This window comes from Nannobrachium achirus (assembly GCF_963921795.1).
Source record: "Nannobrachium achirus genome assembly, chromosome: 23".
NCBI classification, from domain to species: domain Eukaryota; kingdom Metazoa; phylum Chordata; class Actinopteri; order Myctophiformes; family Myctophidae; genus Nannobrachium; species Nannobrachium achirus.
In genome coordinates, this window is record NC_137830.1 from 18,325,307 (window position 1) to 18,347,806 (window position 22,500).

General features: G+C 43.2%; 1 protein-coding gene across 1 annotated transcript in view; it reads left to right on the plus strand.

The window, feature by feature from the left end:
- The window catches only part of ano2b (anoctamin 2b), a gene marked incomplete at both ends in the record, with an annotated part of 161,641 nt that overhangs the window by 79,132 nt on the left and 60,009 nt on the right, over window positions 1-22,500 (plus strand). The window contains 5 exons of the mRNA XM_080754235.1: window positions 8,630-8,704; window positions 10,433-10,634; window positions 16,818-16,929; window positions 17,579-17,636; window positions 18,886-18,986. Coding sequence (XP_080610361.1) covers window positions 8,630-8,704; window positions 10,433-10,634; window positions 16,818-16,929; window positions 17,579-17,636; window positions 18,886-18,986 — 548 coding nt within the window. The remainder of the gene's footprint in view (window positions 1-8,629; window positions 8,705-10,432; window positions 10,635-16,817; window positions 16,930-17,578; window positions 17,637-18,885; window positions 18,987-22,500) is intronic.

Here is a 22,500-nt window from a genome sequence, read left to right on the forward strand (position 1 = left end):
TGCTCGTCAGGGTGGGGGGTCCCCAGTTAAAATATGATTATTTTGGGGGATTCCGGATGGAGACCCAAATGCATTTGGGTCCCCAACCGGAATCAATAAGAGTAAAGTTATTGTAGTCAATTTTTTGGATTAGGAATGCGACAAAACCCCAAAAATATTATTGAACTCAAGTCTCCATGGCGTGAGTAATCAATAGAAAAAAAGTCATTTTGGGGGTGAACTACTCCTTTAATATCATAATTTACATCTGCAAAGTAACTAGTAACTGACGTTTTCAAATAATTGTGATTAATTGTAATGGGAGTAAAAGTACAATATTTGCCTCTGAGGTGTAGTGGAGTTGAAGTAAAAGTATTGGAAATGGGAAATACTCCAGTAAAGTACCCCAAAATTACAGTAAATGTTCTTAGTTACTTTACACCACTAAGTGATATGGCCTTCGAGATTGAGAGAGAGACACAGGGAGAGAGAGAGAGAGAGATGGAGAGAGAGAGAGACAGACAGACAGACAGACAGACAGACAGACAGAAGGGGGGATGAGAGACGGAGGAAGGGATGGTGAGTGGGAGAGATGCATGCTGGGCAGGAAGCCAGAGATCAGATTAGTGACCGTCGCCATGGCGATGGAAAACACACACACACACACACACACACACACACACACACACACACACACACACACACACACACGCACACGCACACGCACACACACACACAGTGGGAGGGCCCCCTATGTCCTGGTGTGCATGTGTGTGTGTGTGTGTGTGTGCGTGGCTGCGTGCGTGCGTGCGTGCACAAACACATGCCAAGTACAGTACATACATTATGGCCTTGTTCGTGTGTACAGTATGTTCATGTGCATCTTTGTAGATTGAGTGCAGTTGTGATGAAGTTGTATCCCGTGATTTTTTTTTCTCTCTCATTCAGTCTCTGTCATTGTGTCTAGTAGTATTAGTGTATATAGTTTATGGCATACTTATATTATATTTGTATACATATCATATCGTCATTCTCGGTTGAAAACCTTGTATGTCCAAAACCGTTCGTTTTGCATTTATCATTTTAAAAATGATTTAAACGAGTGAAAACAGCCGATCTACAAGCACACAAACTTGGAGATGCAAGGTTTCCAGCCGACAACGACATTATACCAAACAAAAATACCAGCAGTGTGTTTGTGTGTTTGTGTGTGTACGTGCGCGCGGTGTGTGCGCGCATATGAGTATGTGCCACGGGGTGACATATGGCTGGAGTGGAAATCCCCTGGCACTAATTTCCCAAACGCCAAGGCTTAGTATCTGGCTAGAGAAGGGAGGGGAAGAGGGATGGATGGATTGATAGATAGAGTGATAGAGTGTAGATGGGGGTGGATAATACACTAGTGCATCCCCACCTTGCAGAGAGCACAGTAGGCTTGGACGATAACAGATATTTAAAGGACAACTCCGCCCTAAATAACATCTAGGCTAATTTGATACTTATTTTGATCCCAAAAGACTGTCCATGGGGTCTATTAGGCAGAAATCCCCCTGTTGTCCAGTTTCCCCAGCAGAACCCAGCAGCCCTCATAGCATAGTGTGGAGCCTATAAGCCTACCGCTTTTACACTATTTGTTGTAGTCAAAAGTGTTTTTTGTTGTTTTTTTTTTCTTCAGATACATCTATGCCTTGGTTGTCCCACACAAGCCAACACAATCTCATAAATCATGTTTTGGGGTGAGCATTCAGCACAACTGCCAATCGAAGTGACTGTACCAGCCAATAACAGTGTGACCTTTCCGGGACTTAAAACAAAACACATAACAGCATATTAACATCTGTTTAGCTGGTTGTGGTGGCTTGTGTGGGACAACCAAGACATTGATGTGTTTGTAATGACAACTTGTAACGCATTAATGAAAATAAATCACCTTTGACCGCAACAAATAGTGTAAAAGCGATAGGCTTATGTGCTCCACTCTATGCTATGAGGGCTGCTGGGTTCTGCTGGGGAAACTGGACAACAGGTGTATTTCTGCCTAATAGACCCCATGGACAAGTAGGAAAATGAGCCTAGATGTTATTTAGGGCGGGGTTGTCCTTTAATATTGTGATTTTCTGTGGGTGGAAATATGCGATTATGCTGCCTTTTTGAAAACCTTTTTGAAAACATTATGCGGGGCCATTTGGCTGATTATGCTGGAAATTATGCGATTGCATAATTGCAATGGAGGGTCTATATGCCTATAATGACAAGCCCAAAATTTGCCTGAAAGCCGGACAAATCTGCAAGAGTGTAATCAAGACTTCAAAGTGGTTAAGCTGTGTCAATGATGTACTGTATGTTACTGCAGCCATTTAGGGCCTACTATATATGTTCCTTTGTGGCCTGATGAAAAATTATGGATATGAGTTGATGGGTCAGAGTAAAAGTCTTACATTTTTGTGTTTCTTATTCTAGTGTTTGAACTTGTACAATAGGTGATTTATGTAGTACCTCTGTTTATGCAGGAGCAAAGTGGAGGCTGGCAGGTTTTACGTTGCTCTGGAGAATAGAGATGGGATTTATGGTTCTGTGAAGTAAGCCAGATCTCTGGGATATGTTCCTTTCAAAAGACTGGCTCATTTTTGTTACTAGTTACTTTATCGATTTTGATTATGATTGCAAATCACTTATACCCTATATACATTTTGGCCATATATATACACATTTCCGCCATTTAGAAATAGCCGATCTACAAGCTCACAATGCGGCGCGTTGCGACGCATTGTGAGCTTGTAGATCAGCTATTTTCAAAAGTTTTTTCTACATTTTATTCATTGGAAAACCTGTGAAATGGGACACTTTGCATAATAAGTAGTCTACTTTGGTACTTTAAGTACATTTTGATACCAATACTTTTGTACTCTTACTGAAGTAGCCTACATTTTAATTCCAAACTTCTACTTGTGGGCAGAGTAGTTCTAAATTGAGTAGTTCTAAATTGCAGTTGGCTACTTAAGTAAAGATTTGTTGTACTTAAGTTTCCCCACCACTGTTCATTAGAAAGGAACGGCTCCATCCCTACTGCGAACCGGATCCTATCGTTCATTTCAAAGAGCCGTTCAAAATACTCGATTAGTTCGCGAACGTCCCACCTCTACTGGAGAAGAGCCTCAGCTAGAAAAATAGTTTATTAGGTCACCATGACAACCTCCTGGGACAATGGATGGGATGATGGATGATGGGATGCACCGGTCCGAGGATACTTTTGTTTTGAGTTGAGCTTTTACATATAGCTACTCACCTTTATAGGTGACAAGTGGGGGCCATACTTCACGGTGATGTCCTTATCACCGTATCCCCGGCCCCCTCTGGTTCAGATGCGCAAAACCAGAGCTTATAAAACCAGGGGGACCGCCCACGCAACTTCTAGAGTAGACCAATCAGAGAACGGGGTGATGTCTGTAAGCAAAAGCAGAGAGATGTGTCAGGGTGAGCGGTGAGTTGATCCTCACCGCGGTGAGTGTTGTAGTGTTCAGACTTTAGAAAACTACACCACAGTGTATTTTACTCCTTTAAGTTGCTCTTACTCACAGCTCAGAACAGAAGAACCTATGGACAACATCAGCCTTTTTTTCCCCTTCTAAATCTAGTGTAGCCACTTATTTTTTATCCCCCTTTTTATCCCCAATTTAGTTGTTTTTGACAATTGATTCCTCTCTACGCACATTTCAGTGTTGTCGCTGCTGTTGTATCCTACCGACTCACCTGCCGGTGAGGAGCCCCCACCGGGAGGACGTAACAATACATTATTTGGGTTAATTTGGTCACATTAGCCTTCCTAGATCCCTGCCAAAACTGTTACAAACCTGTGGCCTTGAAGTGTTGTTATACCTGGGGGAGCTTGTATGCACTCCAGGAAGGACCTACTTACTTAGATCACTAGTTCATGAGGAGGAACATGGAGAGACATTTAACCCATTTAGGCCTAGAATTATTGAATGCTTTAACTATTGAAAAATAGCAGATATACAAGCTCACAGCTTGCGAGCTTGTAGATCTTCTATTTTTTGAAAATGTCGTGAAAATGTGTGCAAATCTTTGAATATACAAGCAAACGTTTGTAACTCACAATTTGTTTCTGGGTGGACCCTGGAACTACATATTTTGAGATGGGGGGCCCATGGACAGATTCTTATCATTTTGGGGGTCCTTTACATGAAAACCACTGACATAGTAGTCTCTCAAGAACAGACTAACTGAGCTCCAGTTAAGTGAAAAGGACCTTTTCTTTGACGATGGCTGGTCAGATTGCTGACATATAAACATAGGGTTTTTCAAAAAACCTTTGAAGGATTCAAAAGACACTTATAGAATCGGGTCAAAATTCAATTTTTCAAGATTTTTCTAAAATGGCATGGGGGGGTAATTTGGGGAGAAAGAGGGGGAGGGACAGAGAGATTGAGTGAAGGACATGAAAACACACACGTGTGTGTGCGTGTCATGTGCGTGTGTGTGTGTGTGTGTGTGTGTGCGTGCGTGCATGTGTCCGTGTCACCGTGTGAGAGAGATGGAGAGTTCTGTTGGACAGCCCTCGGTGGAAATTGGTAACCAAATATAACATGCGTGACCCATTTACCCCTTTATGTGATGGCTAGCTCTCTCTCTCTCTCTCTGTCTCCCTCTACCTCGCTCGCTCACCGCCAAGGTCTCCGTATCCTTCAAGAACTAGAACTCAAAGTGGTAAAAGCCCAGAGGTACCTGTGTGTGTGCGTGCGTGCGTGCGTGCGTGCGTGCGTGCGTGCGCGTGTGTGTGTGTGTGTGTGTGTGTGTGTGTGTGTGTGTGTGTGTGTGTGTGTGTGTGTGTGTGTGTGTGTGTGTGAGAGAGAGAGAGCGCGCGTCTGTGTGACATATTAAGGCATGAATACCGGGAACGCTTTTATTACTTTAACCATAATTTTATGCTTTAACTATTGAAAAATAGTTAAAAATAGATCTACAAGCTCATCTACAAGCTCACAGCGTGGCACAGAGTGCCGCGCTGCAAGCTTGTAGATCTGCTATTTTTTTTTTATTTCAGTTTTTTATCGTGAACATTTGTGCAAGTCTTGGAATATTTTTGACACGATTCTATAAATGTCTTCTGCATCCTTCGAAAGGTTTTTGAAAAATGCATGTTTCTAAGTCAGTGGTTCTCAAAAAAAATCATATCAAGGACCCCTAGAATCATGTGTTTGGCCGCGGACCCCCATCTCAAAATATTATGTATGTATCGATTCTAATATTTGAGTTACAAATGTTCGCTTTAAAAAAAGATACATTCAAAGATTTGCAAACATGTTCATGATTTTTTCAAAAATAGAAGCTTTTTTTTTTTAAATAGAAGCTTGCAGCGCGGCACTCGGTGCCGCGCTGCAAGCTTGTAGATCTGCTATTTTTCAATAGCTTAAGTATAAAATAATTCCTGGTCTACATGGGTTAAGGCATGTGGCTCTGTCCCTCCCTAAGCAATGATACATTGTAAGGTCAGGAAACACCCCAAGTAGGACAGAAAGCCCCTCAAGTGTGAAAGACATTCACTAAAAAGTCAACTTTTTTTTAAAGAATATGTGATTGTAAATCAATGCAGTGGCGTCAGTTCAGATCAAGCTAAGGTATGGCAACATGACTGGTGTCTTGCCCTCGCGCGCGTGCAAGACACCAGTCATGTTGTCATGTTGTCATGTTGCCATACCTTAGCAACAGGCACGATGAAAAGTACATTTTTATTATTTCCCCCTGTAGCCAAGCCAAGGTATGGCAGCTGCATACCCCTGCCATACCCAATTGAATCCCCTGAATCAATGTCTAATAACTGGGTCTAGCCCAGTGGTTCTCAAACGTTTTCTTGTCAAGGACCCCCAAATTGACACTTATTAGCCCACGGATCCCCATTTGAAAAAGATATGTCAGGGACCCTCATAAGAGAAGATTTCTAGGGCTCAAGCTGTGATTCTCAACCATTTTAACCCCACAGTTTGACATGCATTTGACATGCATTTAATAGGGTAACGGACCCCCATTTAATGGCATTTCTATCTCTGGGACCCCAATTGATATTGTAAAATCAATGTTAATTTAACTCTGAGTTACAGACCCATATGGGCCCATTTAGGACGGGAACCCCCTTTTGTTTTGTTATTTAGTTTCTCAGAAAGGTTAGGATTTAGAAGGTGTTTTTTGAATATATGTATTTTTTAAATATTTGTAACTCAAATTTTGCTTCTGGGCATCCCTGGAAAAAAAATATTTTGAGCTGGGGGTTCTTGTCCATAGTTTGTGGTTCCTCATGATTTAGGCTTTAAAGAAGAGAAGAAACGACTATCTCTGGGTTGGGCTGAGGTTCTCCAAATGAACACAATATGGCAGTGAAGCAGAAGACAGTGGCGTAAAGTAACTAAGTACATTTACTTAAAAGGTCCTGTTCTTAAAGACAGGGTGAAATCAAAAACATGTTTTTCACACTTTTAGAGCATATCTGTAGTGATAATAAGGCCATACCTAACACTAGATGCCAACATTTTTTTAAATAAACAATTTTTGTGTATATTTATATCAAAGGTCCCTAAATAGGCCATTCTTAATGACTTCCTGTGAACAGAAATTCAAAAGGTGATGACATAGATGAATATAAATGAACCTTTGATTACATTCACCTGTTTGTTTCCCATTGCTGGCTCCCATTACTCCCATTACTCAGATTTTAAATCCCATCGCCTGAAGGGCTGGTCCCCTCGGATTGGTTCAGAAACACATAGGCTTCCTTTTCAAACTGAAACTTCAAAATAAAATACCCCAAATAGTCATTTCATTGGGTCTTTAAGTACAATTTTGAGGTATTTGTAGTTCACTTGAGTATTTCCAATCTCCAAAACCTTTACTTCTACTCCACTACATCTCAGAATTGTGATCCAAATATTTTACTTTTACTCCACTGCTTTTATTTGAAAACTCTAGTAGCCTACTTACTTTGCAGATATAAATTATAATATTATAAAACATACATAAACCACTTTAGCCCTATTTTATGCCATGGCTATTTGAAAATAGCTGATCTACGACGCGTTGTGAGCTGGTAGATCTGCTATTTTCAAACATTCTGTACTTTTACTTTTGGTACCTTAAGTACATTTTGATGTCAACACTTTCATACTTTTACTCAAGTACATTTTGAATTCCAGACTTTACGTATTTATATATTGCGGTATTGATACTTCTACTTGAATAAAAAATGTGAGTACTTTTTCCACCACTGGTTTACAGTATGTCAGTGACTTTATGGGTGTCTCTCAGGAAGACTGCAGTGTGTCATTTTATCAGCTAGGTGGTGTTGTTGCTTTGGTAATGAGCTCAATCACAGGATACACTGACCAGTAGCATCCACTGTAGTTCTCTCTCTCTCTCTCTCTCTCTCTCTCTCTCTCTCTCTCTCTCTCTCTCTCTCTCTCTCTTTCTCTCTTTCTCTTTCTCTCACTCTTTCTCTCTTTCTCTCTCTTCTGCTGCCTGTTTGTGTACATGGACACGTACGCATGTGCATGTGAAATTCTTCAGTTCTTCCGTGTGTGTGTGTGTGTGTGTGTGTGTGTGTGTGTGTGTGTGTGTGTGTGTGTGTGTGTGTGTGTGTGTGTGTGTGTGTGTGTGTGTGTGTGTGTGTGTGGGTGGGTGGGTGGGGTGCGTGCGTGCGTGCGTGCGTGCGCAGTGATCTGACATACTGCTAGCTTTGTAGTAAACGAGGATCAAACCATATTTGACCAAAAGAGCAGCGAGGGGGCTTATCATGTAAGTGGGTCACAGGTTGTGTTCACATTCTTCAGCAGTGTTAGGGGTCATGGGAGGTGGAGGTAGGTTATGTGTACTGTACACACACACATACAGCCTGGGTTTGTACTTCCACTATCAATACAAACTCACAAGCTTGTGAGCTTGTAGATAGATGTTATATCTTTGTGTGCGACACTTGTGCGCAACCGGGCATAGATCAGGCATTATCGTGCCGGGAGAGTTTTTTTGCAGGTCTTTCAGTCCGAGTGTATGTATCAAAAAGGCAACTGGGTTAAGGTGGAGACGCACCTCCCGTTGGTCCGACCAGGTTAACATTCACCAGGTTAGCATTCACCAGCGTCGGCAGGTTAGCATTTCACAAGGTTCAGAGTCTTGCTCAAGGACTTTTGACACTAACTCTGGGGGAGCCCGGGGATCGAACTGGGAAGTTTGGGAACCCTTCGGGAACGCTCTGTGTTCTAATGACGGTTTCTCTACCCCTGAGCCAGTGCCGCCCCACATTAATCCACTTTAGCCCTATTTGAAAACAGCCGATCTACAACGCGATGTGATGCGTTGTGAGCTTGTAGATCTGCTGTTTTCAAACATTTTGAAATGTACTTTTGGTACTCCAAGTATATTTTGATGCCAATACTTTCATACTTTTACTCTCAAGTAAATTTTGAATTCCTGACTTCTACTTGTAACTTCTACTTCTACATTGCGTTATTGATACTTTTACTTATAATAAAGAATGAGAGTACTTTTTCCATCACTGCCGTATGCATGATGATCTGTTACTGCTGTCTCCTCCTATATGTCTGGGTCATGATCTGTGTACTGTTGCTTTCTCCTATGTCTGTGTCAGACCGCCAAGAAGAAGTTGACCTGGAGAGACCGGATGCCTGGATACTGCATCAACATCTCCTCCATCCTCTTCATGGTTAGTACATGAATAATAGAAGCTACACGTACATGCATGGATACATTATACTATACACAGGATGAACAAATGGACGTGTATGCGAACGGGCAGACAGATGGGCGAGATGAAAGACATTAAATGAATCATTGCATGACTGATGCGACGAAAGAGGGATATCATTTTTATGAGCGCTTATGATTAGCTTTACAATGACTTGTATGATGAGGCCTGATTTACATGAACAAATGAATGAATGAATGAAGAACACGTACAGTATGGATACGTCATATTATACAGGATGAACAAATGGAAGTAAGTATATGCGAACGGGCAAACAGATGTGCAAGATGAAAGATATCATTACTCATACTGTACCCGGAGGTTATGCGGGAATGCCTACTGAGTGGCAAAAAACTACTTTCTGGCCTCAACGGCCCATACATCCAAACAGAAAAGTCCTTTGTGATTGCATTAAACACTTTGCCACTCGATTTGCCATTCACTTTATGCATGCGCAATCCCTCTGTTAGTCATTGCATGACTGATGTAAGAAAGAGAGATATCGTGTTTATGAGCTTTTACAATTTGCTTTTCGATGAGTCGTATGACGAGGTCTAATTTACATGAACGAATGAGTGAATGACTTTGAGTGCCCGAGGCAGGAACGTTCAACGATTAAAATGAAGTGACCTACATTGATTTAGTTCTTTGAAATATTCAGAGAGGTGCATTATCATCCTTCATTATCATCACTCTCTCATCCCATTCTCTCACTGTCTCTCTCCTCTCCTTTCCGGCCCTCCTACCTTTCACTCTCCCTCCATCCCTCTTTCCTCCCCCCACCTCTCTCTCTCTCTCTCTCTCTCTCTCTCTCTCTCTCTCCCTCTCTCTCTCTCAATTTTCAATTCAATTCAAAGGGCTATATCGGCATGAGAAAACATACGCTTACATTGCCAAAGCAGAAGTGTACACAATACAATACAATCAAAACTAAGAATGTACAAGTGAAACGAGTGTAGCAGTTTTCATGTATCAAGGTTACATACAGGCAGAGCAGGGGTATATTAGACCCTCCAGAAAAATGCATACTAAAATCCTTGATTATGCAGGCTAAAATCCTTGATTTCACGATGAAATATGCAGGATTTTATGTGGTGAAATTGCAGAAAGTTGCGGAATATGTGAAAATTTGCAAAACTTACATGCAAAATATGCAGAAAATTGCGAAATATGCCAAAAGTTGTGAATTACGTGAAATATGCGAATATATATGGGGGTTTATGTGATTTTATGCGGTGAAATATGCAGGTATTTCCGAAATATGCGGGCGGAAATATGCGGTTATGCGGCCTTTTTGAAATTATGTGCCGCATAATCTGCGGCATTTGGCTGATTCTGCGGTAAATTATGCGATTGCAAAAGCGTTTTTTTTTCTGGAGGGTCTAGTATGTACAAAGATTAATAGTCTTTAGGTGGTTGTGTTCCATTTGATATCCTTATCGTATCACAGAAGCTCACCAATCTTGCTGCTGTCTTTGCACATTGTTGTACTTCACCCAGCAGGTATAGGAGTTTTTTTAATCATCGGTCATGTTTTCAAACTCTCTCTCTCTCTCTCTCTCTCTCTCTCTCTCTCTCTCTTTCTCTCTCTCTCTCTCTCTCTCTCTCTCTCTCTCTCTCTCTCTCTCTCTCTCTCTTTCTCTCGTCTGCCTCTCTCTCCCCTCCTCCTCCTCGGTGGGTGGTCAGTTCGGCCTGACCTTCTCGGCAGTCTTCGGCGTCATCGTGTACCGCATCACGGTGTCGGCGCTGATGGCCATGAGCCCCGACCCGGAGACCAAGGCCAACGTGCGCGTGACGGTGACCGCCACCGCCGTCATCATCAACCTGGTGGTCATCCTCATCCTGGACGAGATCTACGGAGCCGTGGCCGTCTGGCTCACTGAGCTAGGTACCTTAACACTTTTGATGCCATTGACGAGTGGGTAAATCTCGATATTTCTACGTATAGTTAGTTCGACTAAAGGGCTTTGCACACAGGACCGTTGCGTTTTTTCCGTTTGCTGCATGATTTAAAGGCATTGGATTTGGTGTGCAAGGCTGTGCGGAATCCACACTGCGGATCCGAAAAGGAGTCATAAAAGGAGTCAAGACGCACGAATCAAACTGGGTTCGATCGGGAAAAAAACGCACAGGCGCAGCCACCTGCCACATGGCAAATTTGGAGCCGGTGTGCATGAGGTCATAGAGAATCATTGTTTTCTTCTTCTTCCGTTTTTTCTGTGGGAAAAAAACGCATCTGTGTGCATAGCCCTTTAGGGTTAGGGTTAGGTTTTAGGGTTAGGTTTAGGCATAGTTTTACTGTGGTTAGGGTAAGGGTTTGGGTTAGGTTTAGGCATAGTGGTTAACATTCACCAAGGTTAGCATTCACCAGCGTCGGCAGGTTAGCATTTCAGGTTAGCATTCACCAGCGTTGAACTAATGGGATGTCGAACAAATGCTACGTCGCAATATCGACACGCTTCCTTGACGAGTATGTTCTTTTTCTTCAGAAATTCAGGTTCTGTGCCATTGAAGAGTATGTCCGTCCATTGACCTATTCATTGTTTAATATCAAATCACAGTCTCATGAAGCCCGGAGTTATGTAGGAACTCAATTTCCCATGATGCTTTGGGAGATGACATCATCAGAAAGTCAAATCTTCTGTTGGCTTCAATGCAGTTGCTCTGCAGTAAAATGGCTTTATCTCAGAATGTATCTCCAGATCGCGTCGATCCACGGCGAACGCTTTTATCCACCGGGCCGTGTCTAAGCGACGGACAGTTGCCGGTAACAATTTTTTTTCTGGACGGAAGAATACATGTAGAACATGGACTCCCTGGTGGCTTCCGTGGGTCTTCAAAATAAGGTACAATCAATGGGCATAAATGCTGGCACTGTCTACCGACCTGAATTAATAAATACCGAGTGCCGCACGCTATGAGCTTGTCGATCTGCTATTCATTTTTTGAATCATGACAATTTAGCAAATCTTTGAATATGTACAGTATGTATTTTTAAAGCAAACATTTGTAACTCAAATCCTTCTTTCTGGGGGTCCCTGAAACAGAATATTTTGAGGTGACCGATGTAGAAACGTAGGTTTTTCAGAAAACGCGTAGGATTTAGAAGACATTTACAGAGTTGGCGTCAGGACATACTGGGTTAAAGACAGACAGACAGACAGACAGACAGACAGACAGACACAAGTTTTAATTCCTTGATTTGAGTCCGCATTTATAAAATACATTACAAGGGCCCAAATATGCTTCAGCTGCTTTTGATGCAACGTGCACGAAAACACACACACGCACTCACGCACACGCAGAACAGACATGCGTTGTATGCATGTGCGTGTGCTCGCTGGCTTGATGAAACTTTGATGTGCACCGGGCTATTCCCATTTAGTCTGGCAGGCGAGCTGTGTGTGTGTGTGTGTGCCATTTGGACCAATCGGCTGAGGCTACTCCAGACACGCAAGAGAGAGAGAGAGAGAGAGAGAGAGAGAAAGAAAGAGAGAGAGAGAGAGAGAGAGAGAGAGAGAGAGAGAGAGAGAGAGAGAGAGAGAGACCCAGAGAGAGAGAGAGAGAGAGAGAGAGAGAGAGAGAGAGAGAGAGAGAGAGAGATGTGTTGTCAGACGTCCCCGTAGTTTAACCTACTTCCAGGCAGACAAACAGCTGTTCCGCCTCTCTCCCCCAGACCAGACCACATCATCACCACAGCAGTAGAATGGCTTGATAACCACATGCTGTTCCTTGCTGTCGGGCATATTTTAACTTTTGTGTGTTTTTTTTATTTTGAATCTATGCCCCACTTCAGTGCTTCTCAACCTGTGGGTCGGGACTCCCCACATTATTTTGGGGGGGTCCCCAGATGATTAACTTAATGTGCAACATTGTTTTCTCACTCAACGGTAAACAAACCAATATAAAGTTTTAAGTCTATAGAGAGTGTATCTGCACATTTCTAAAGTGACAATTTGAGGACTTTCTTAGGGTGCTATTATTATTTAGTTTCAGGTTCTTGTTAATTCATGGGTTGCATTTGTAGTCCTAAACTGGCCATATTGAGGACCAACACAGGTGTTCAATTTGTCTGATTGGCATAGAACCAATGTTCTACATTAATCAAAACACCTGTGTTGGTCCTCAAAATGGCTGGTGTAGGACTACAAATGCAAACCATGAATACTTTTCATTGGTTAAATAAATGGTGCATTTATATAGCGCCTGTATCCAAGGCACTTTACTTAGATTGTCTATCACATTCACACATACATTCACACACAGATGGCAGAGGAAACCATGCAGGGCACCAACCTGCTCATCAGGAGCAACCAGGGGTTAAGAGTCTTGCTCAAGGACTCTTCCACACTAACTCTGGGGGAGCCCGTGATCGAACTGCATGGGAACCCTTCGGGAACCCTCCATGTTCTAAGACGGCAACTCTACCCCTGAGCCACTGCTGCCCAAATATTTATAAAAAAAAACGCCAGACTTAATCACTTTAAACCTGGCGTCCCTATTTTGGGCATCAAGTCATGCCCATTTTAGAGATCCTTCGCCTTTAACGACGTTCCTAAAAATAGGGACACCGGGGTGAAAATGGTTAAATATTCATTTGAAAACGATTTTATTAGCTTTCATAAGCTTGGCAACTTCCAGCAGAGACAGAATGGCGGACGGACTGCAGGATGCCTTGACGGTCCAATCAGAACGGAGTGCTAAATAAGCGCCGTTTGGTCATCCCCTCGCTCCCAGGCGGTTGCCGTCGAATCTTAACCCATTAAAGACCGGGAAGGCATTCCGTGTCACTCTAAATTTGAACCACTTTAACCATTATTTTATGTTTTAACTATTAAAAAAATAGCAGATCTACAAGCTCACAGCGCGGCACCGAGTGCCGCGCTGCGAGTTGTAGGTCTGCTATTTTTGAAAAATCGTGAAGTTTGTGCAAATCTTTGATAATCGTTTTTAAAGGGAACATTTGTAACTCAAATATTTGCTTCTGGGTGGTCCCTGGAACAACATATTTTGAGATGTGGTTCGGTGGCCAAATACATAACGTAATTCTGGTGGTCCTTGACGTGAAAAAGTTTGAGAACCGCTGACATAGAAACATGCGTTTTATAAAAACCTTAGAAGGATTTAGAAGACACTTATAGAATCGTGTCCAAAATATTCAAAGACTTGCACACATTTTCAAGACTTAAAAAAAAAATTGCAGATCTACAAGCTCGCAGCGCGGCACTCGGTATATCTGCTATTTTTCAATAGATAAAGCATAAAATAATGGTTAGATGCGTCACCCGGACTAAATGTCTTAAGGCCCTTTGTGCGCCCAGCGCACCGGATGTGAAACGGCAGCATTCATAATGCGTGGGCCGCCGTGCGGCGCGAATGCCTTCATAATTGCTCCGTCAAATGTTACTCTTCTTGTCACTTTAACGACGGTACTTTTTTCCGCCTCCCATAAACCAAAACCATTCATGTTTCGGCCGTCGGCCAAGCAGGGAATTCCAACAATGTTTGGTTCATTTCTGTGATGCGCTCACAGTTCTGTGCTTTTTCACTGGCCCGACTCTCTCTGGATGGCATTAATCTGGACTGCGTGTGCGCGCACGTGTGTGTGTGTGTGTGTGTGTGTGTGTGTGTGTGTGTGTGTGTGTGTGTGTGTGTGTGTGTGTGTGTGTGTGTGTGTGAACACATTCATTCAGGGCATTAGACTACATTTATTGCCGTCATTGTGCCGTGTGCCAAAATGTGTGTGTGTGTCTGTCTGTGTGTGCGTGCGTGTGTGTGTGTGTGTGTGTGTGTGTGTGTGTGTGTGGGTGTGTGTGTGGGTGTGGGTGTGTGTGTTTGTGTGTGTGTGCAGATCTACAAGCTCACAGCGCGTCGCGATGCGACGCGTTGTGAGCTTGTAGATCGGCTATTATCAAATAGCCAAGGTATAAAATAGGGCTAAAGTGTGTTATGTATGTTTTATAATATTGTAATTTATACCTGCAAAGTAACTAGGAACTAAAGTTTTCAAATAAATATAGTGGAGTAAAAGTACAATATTTGGATCCGAGATGTAGTGGAGTAGAAGTAAAAGTATTGTAAATTGGAAATACTCAAGTAAAGTACAAATACCTAAAAAAAAACTACTTAGTTACTTTACACCACTGGTGGTGTGTGTGTGTGTAAGAATGGGCAACAGAGAAATCTGTTGAGTCTCTAATCCTTTGTGTGTGTGTGTGTGTGTGTGTGTGTGCCTGCGCACACACTCGCTTGCGTATGTGTGTGTGTGTGTGTGTGTGCATGCCATGCATGCGTGTGTGTATGCGCATCATGTAATGTGAATGAGCAGTATTGAATTATGCAGAGCCTCTAATCCTATGCGTGAGCGAATGCACGTGCACACGCACGCCGCACACACGCCGCGTTTACACGCACAGCATTAATGACGTTTACCCCTGGCGCCCCATTTTTGGTCATGCTATTATAGACAATTACTCCCCCCCCCCCCCCCCCCCCCTGAAAATAGCAGATCTACAAGCTCACAACGCGTGGCAGTGGCTATTCTCAAAATAATTGAGTTTTTTCTTTTTTTTTTGGTGTGTGGTTGGTTAACTTGTTAAGTGATTAAGTGGTGTAAAGTGGTTAAGTGGTTAATGGAGCAGTCTACTGTAGGAAGCAGCGCTAATCCAACCGCAGGATTGGTCTCATGACAGCCTCCACGTGTGATTTATGAAACGCCCGCGTCGTTGCCAATCACAGGGTGAGGATGGTTGGCTGGTGATGGATTTACATATCACGCCCCTCCATATTACGACACGGAAAAGCAGAATTTGGCCAAAGAGAGCAAATTCTTCGATATGGTACTGTATATTTTAGAAGTCCAATCGAACCGACTAATAAGCAAAGGAAGTCAGAAGAATGTGGTCTGGAAAAAGCTATTATAGATAGATTACTTCTTCACTCGCTTCTAGCCATCAAGGATGCTTTAAAAGCGATTGGGACTGAAACATGCATCACATAAATAAAAATAAGTATTGTGGGAATTTCTTATTTTTCAGAAAACGTAGGTCAGGAGTTTCTTGGAATCAGCCTCAGATTTAACTGGGCTAATATATGAACCACACAGTGTTAGTGTCAAACAAAGTGTCATGGTAGGAATACTTGTTGAAAATAATTGTAACTCATCACAGAGTGACTGTGATGTCCTGGAGCAGGGGTGTCACAACAAATTCTGGGCCCTGGGTACAAGGATTCATTGTGGGGCCCCTGTGCTTTAACAATTGAAAAATAGCAGATATACAATATACTCGCTCATGGATTTCGCTCATGGATTTCTGCTTAAGTGTAATAATCCGCCGGGAAGACAGGGGGCAGTAAGCTACTTCCGCGGTAACACGTGTAATTGATGACAGATTGACACATGCCTGGCATTGCGTTGGAATGACCGTACGCCCACGTTTTGGTCCCACGCAAGCTTGATCAATGAGGTCCATTGTGTCTAAGACTGTAGAGCAGTGGTTCTCAAACCTTTTCATTTCAAGGACCCCCAAATTGACACTTACTAGCCCGCAGACCCCCATTTGAAAACATATGCCACGGACCCCCATAAGAGGAGATTTCCACAGCTCTAGCAGTGATTCTCGACCATTTTAGTTTCAGGGGACCCCCAGTTTGACATGCTTTTTAGGCTATGGACCCCCATTTAATGGTATTTCTCTTTAGTACTTTAACTCTGAGAGTCTCAGAGTTACATACCCATAAGGGTCCATTTGGTTTTAACTGTCATTTGGCTGGGGACCCCCTGCAACTCCCTCAAGGACCCCTGGGGGCTGGGGGCCCGGACCCCACTGGAAAAAGAGGTGGGAGAACAAATGCAGGAGAGGACTGCATTGACTTGGGAGTTGTGAAGTGGAATTGATTTGCACCTGCAGTGACAATAAAGAAACTGAATTGAATTGATCTACAACTTCTCTGAGTCTGTCTGTCTGTCTGTCTGTCTGTCTGTCTGTCTCTCTCTCTCTCTCTCTCTCTCTCTCTCTCTCTCTCTCTCTCTCACTCTCTCTCTATCTCTTCTTAAATAATCCTCATCCAGAGATTCCTAAAACGGAGACGACCTTTGAAGAGCATCTCATTGTGAAGGCCTTCTTGCTGAAGTTTATGAATGCTTATGCGCCGATCTTCTATGTGGCTTTCTTCAAGGGGAGGTAAGTGGTTGTGTGTGTGTGTGTGTGTGTGTGTGTGTGTGTGTGTGTGTGTGTGTGTGTGTGTGTGTGTGTGTGTGTGTGTGTGTGTGTGTGTGTGTGTGTGTGTGTGTGTGTGTGCGCGCGCGCGCGTGCGTGCGTGTGTGTGTGTGTGTGTGTGTGTGTGTGTGTGTGTGCAAGGGCATGTGCATGCGTACTTGAAATACCACAATTGTGAGGGCAAAATGTCCCCAAAAATATAGAAGAACTAGTCTTTGGCCGTTGTTGTGGGGTAGTGTGTACGGCTTGTAGGATAGTAGGATTTAAGACGTAGATATCAGTGATGTCAGTCGTCTCCAAATTTGGGCACTGTTTCAGCATGCGGCTACCAAAATTACCAATCTTTTCATTTACTGCTTTCTATTGTTTTAGCGATTTTAGTATTTAGATTTGAGTGGGTGGGGCTATACAGTAAGTACAAGTGGCTAAATGTATTTTTAGACACAGTAAGCTGGCAATTTCTTTGCGGTGCATCTTGGGAATGGGCTTATTGTGTCTAAAAATACATATTTATCCACGGGCATGCATGCAAATAAAAATCGTTAAAATCACTAAAACGATAGTAAATGAAAACATTTTAACACTCATCTTTTCTTTGTGTCTGCTCTTTCAGATTTGCCGGACGACCAGGAAACTATGTTTACGTCTTCAATGATTATCGCTTGGAAGAGGTGAGACTAAAGATTGTGGTTCTAGACATAAATCAAATCAAAATAATGAAAGAATTAATTAATACCTGGTAGGCGATGAGTTAAGTGGTCAGATGAGATCTAGTAGATGGTGGTGTTGATAACATATATACTGTAACTAGAAAAGCGTGCTCCCCAAAAAAGCATGCTTAGCCAACTGGAATGGGAACTGAACGATCTGACTCATACATCTTGATCACATGACCCCAGACAGGGACGTGCTGGGCCCCTGATTCAGCCCGGGAAAAACAGTTGGAGAGGCCCTTTTTTATATATATATATTTCGTCGTTGTCGGGTGGAAACCTTGTATGTCCAAAACCGTTTGTTTTGTATTTATCATTTTAAAAATGATTTAAACTAGTGAAAACAGCCGATCTGTGTGCTTGTAGATCTGCTGTTTTCACTACTTTTGTGCAACGGCCTTGTATGATGAAGCAGGGCTTTGCTTTGCGAAAAAATCTACAAATTTGAAACTTGGAGATACGAGGTTTCTTCCCGACAGTGACGATTTAGTTTGTTGGCCGCACAGCCCCCAAAATGGAACGAAGGCCGACATTTTATTTTTATTTCTTTCCTAATGGCCGGCCTGGACCGGCCCGGGAATGAACCGGCCGTTCGGGAGTTGTCCCGCTTTTCCCAATGGCCAGCACGTCCCTGACCCCAGACATAACGTGTACTGATTTCTGTGAGTCTTGGAGTAGTAGTATAGCTTTGAAGAAAACGCACTGTGGCATAAAAGGTTATCTGGCACAAACAGGGCCTATAAATCGCGTCGTAAGGCAAGGAATCCAGACCTACGGTTCAAGAGTTATAGGCCTTGTTACGACCCCCGGCCTGGGGTTAGTAACATATCAATCTGCAGTGCCCCCGGTTTGCAACGGAACTAACCTTTTTTTAAAGGTTTTAAAGAAAATACATCATGGCATTTACGTTAATTTCTGTTATTATATTAGGTGCTTGGTTGACCTGCTTTCTTAGATTAGCCTACTATTTATTTCCATTTGATGTATTGATGTTGATGAATTGATGTTGCTTATTGTAACTCGCTCTGGATTGAGAGTGTCTGGTAAATGCCTAATTTATAAATTGAACATTTCTCTCTCCCCCTCTTTTTCTCTCTGCCTTTCTCTCCTCCCTTCTCTCTTTTCTCTCTCTTCGTCTCTCTCTCTCTCTCTCTCTCTCTCTCTCTCTCTCTCTCTCTCTGTGTGTCTCTGTGTCTCTCTCCCTCAGTGCGCTCCAGGAGGCTGTCTCATAGAGTTGTGCATTCAGCTCAGCATCATCATGCTTGGGAAGCAGCTCATTCAGAACAACATCTTTGAGATTGGCATCCCGTGAGTAACACAACACAACCTGTAAGATGTAAGAACCCTGGCCTGTGGCCGCTGTGACGTGAGTCACAGCGGCCACAGGCCAGGGTTCTTACATGTGTCCGCGCTAGGGATGGGACCATATGAACATTTCCTGTCACGATTATTGTGACCAAAATCAAAACTCATAGCGATTTACGATATTATCGCTACAATCTAAAGCAGGGGTCTTCAACAGGGGGCCCGGGACCCCTAGGGGGTCCTCAGAGTTACTACAGGGGGTCCTCCAAATCTTTGTGTGATAGAAACCTTTTTCATCCTTTTTTTTCTATTAACCACTTGATGTGTCCATATTCTGAGAACGTTTGCCAAAATGGCAGATCTACAAGCTCAGTTGTGAGCTTGTAGATCGGCTATTTTCGGCAAAGAGATTTGGTGTAGAGGGGGAAAAGAGCAGACTAATTACAGAGTGAAAGGTCAAGTGTATTAAGTATTGACGGTTCAAGTGGTTAAATATCTGAAAAAAACACAAATTGACATGAATACACTGATGATTCTGATTGTGCTTGTCAAACGATGAAACTATATGGAATCTGGGGGTCCCTGCTTCTTCTCTCTCTCAGTTAAGGGGTCCTTGGCCTGAAAACGTTGAAGACCCCTGATCTAAAGTATCCCCCACATTTTTGTCAAAGAGATTTGGTAGAGAGTGAAAAATAAAAAAAGACTGTATCAAGTACGTTATTTCCAGGTCCGTTTACCAATTCTAGAGGGTTTAAATGGTACCGGATACGCAGCTCAGCAAATAAAAGGTGAATTGATCCCATTGTATGACGGAGGATAATTTCACGATAGATATAAATCATAGTTTAGACTGAGCCGAACCGAAATAATTTTGGCTCTAAAAGTGGAGTATGAATCGACCCTAAGGGAGCAGACTATTACCTGGTGGTCTATACACTCTGGGGGATGAGTTTCATTCAGACCTATTGCATTGCTACTGAGGTGGCACGCACGCACGCACGCACGCACGCACGCACGCCCAGGCAGGGAGAAAGACCTGACCTACATCAGAATGAAATCTCTATATAGACTCACACCACTGTGTGTGTGCGTGTGTGAGTATGTGCGATTGTGCGTGTGTGTGTGTGTGTGTGTGTGCGTGCGTGTGTCTGTGCGCGTCCATATGGGACAGTAGTATGCCCCGCCCCCACAGTCTTCTCCAGAGTGTCATTCTGTTTCCATTAAACCGGACATCCTACCATGTGTTTCCCGCTGGGTTTCAGCACTTGTTATTACTGGCTGTGTGTGCGCGTACGTGCATGTGCGTTCACATAGGCACGTGTGTGCGTGACACAAGAAAAGGCACAGGTGTATTGGATAAAATTATCTGTGTGTGTGTGTGTGTGTGTGCGCGCGCGTGTGTGCGTGTGTGTGCATGAGTTCCGTGCATGTGTGCGTGTGTATGTGCCAGTTTATATTTATATTTACAGTATGGATGTTACAGTTGTGTGCATCGTGTAAAAACCCATCTGAACAGCTGAGAGACACAGGAACACAAATACAGCGGCCGTGGTTTGGCTGAGAAGCACTTTGTGACTCCAACGCACCGCCATTAAAGAATGATGAAATGGAAAGGCGCAGTTTTTGGGGGGGGGACATGAATAATGCACCGGCCCGCGCGCATTTACACGCTGAAGTCCGCAGCACTGGTCATTTAACTCTCTGGGGTTTAAAGATGGACCCTCGGAGTTAGACGAGCGTTCCGTCAGCAGTTTGCACGCGTCAGTACAATATCGTCACTGTCGGGCAGAAACCTCGTATCTCCAAGTTTCATATTTGTAATTCTTTTCACAAAGCAAAGCCCTGCTTCATCAGACAAGACCGTCGCACAAAAGTAGTGAAAACAGCCGATCTACAAGCACACAACGCCTCGCACCGCGAGGCGTTGTGTGTTTAAATCATTTTAAAAATTTTAAATTTAAATCATTTTTAAAATGATTAATACAAAACGAACGGTTTTGGATATACAAGGTTTCCACCCGACACCGACGATATTGCACATACGGTATACTGTGCACCGCTTGGCATCGGTGCACGTGCGTCGTGCACAGATACTGTGCACCGCTTGGCATCGGTGCACGTGCGTCGTGCACAGATGCATATGTGCTGCACATCCATGTCACGCACGCACGCACGCACACACACAAACCATTTCTCCTCTATATTTGGCCTGAACGCTGCAAGCATGAGAAAATCCTGAGAGGTCTATCCCTCCATTTCTCTCTTTCTTTCCCTCTTTCCTCTCTCTCTCTCTCTCTCTCTCTCTCTCTCTCTCTCTCTCTCTCTCTCTCTCTCTCTCTCTCTCTCTCACACACACGCACACAGTCTCTCACCCTCCCTCTCCCCCGTCGTGTTTACCAGTGGTTAATTGGTGGTAAAACAACATTGACCTCCACTTTGCCTTTACACAGTGTTCATGTATCCATTTGTAACTGTGATGAGAGTGTACGAGTAACCAATTTCTTCCCCATGAGGGTCCAGTTGCCATATATGGAGATCTGTGTACTGTATATAGTACATCCCTTTTATGCCCATACATGGAGATCCCTGTCTGAACCCGCCGCACAGATATGGGCTGTCTTCCTCCATATACTGTATGGGCATTCCCATGTGAAGTCCTGTTATATATGGGCTTAATATTGATGACCTCAGAGATCTCCATATATGGGCATAAAAGGGATTCTGTTAGAGTGGTCCCATGACATCACAACATACAATATATGTTATGCCCATACATGGAGATCCCTATCTGAACCAGCCACACAGATATAGGCCAGTGATATATATATATCGATCAGGGATCTTCATACAGTATATGGGCATAAAAGGGATTCTGGGGAATACCCATATATGGACTTTTACATAGGTGATCACATCACACATCACTGTGCCATCACAGGTGATATCACAGGTGACATCACCTGTGATGGCACAGTGATGTGTCAAGGGAACCAACCCATAGACTGTAAAAATGTGTACACACACAGCTTCACGGCTTCACGTCTACACGCAGACAAGCTGTGATATTTCTCATGGTAAACTGTGTCCTTCGGTTGCAATTATTATTATTATTTTTATTTTTATTATTATATTTTTGATGTATGAGAGGCTTCTTGGATGCCTCTGGAGCCGATGCAGCTGCTGCAGTAGATGGTGGTGTGAAAAACATATAGAAAAGCCAACTGGAATGGGATCTGAAATGTCTGACTCATACTGTACATCTTGATCTCGTGTACCAACTTCTGAGAGTCTTGGATCAAATTTGTAGGAGTAGCAGTATAGCTTTGAAGAAGCTGTGGCATAAAAGGTTATCTGGCATAAATGGGTACCATAAATTGCGTCGTAAGGCAATGAATCCAGGGAAATGAAGATGTTGATATTGTACGACCTGCAGTTCAAGAGTTATATGCCTTAGTACGACCCCCAGTCTAGGGTTAGGGGAAGTAAAAGGACAAAGGGTTTAAAACTGAACATGATT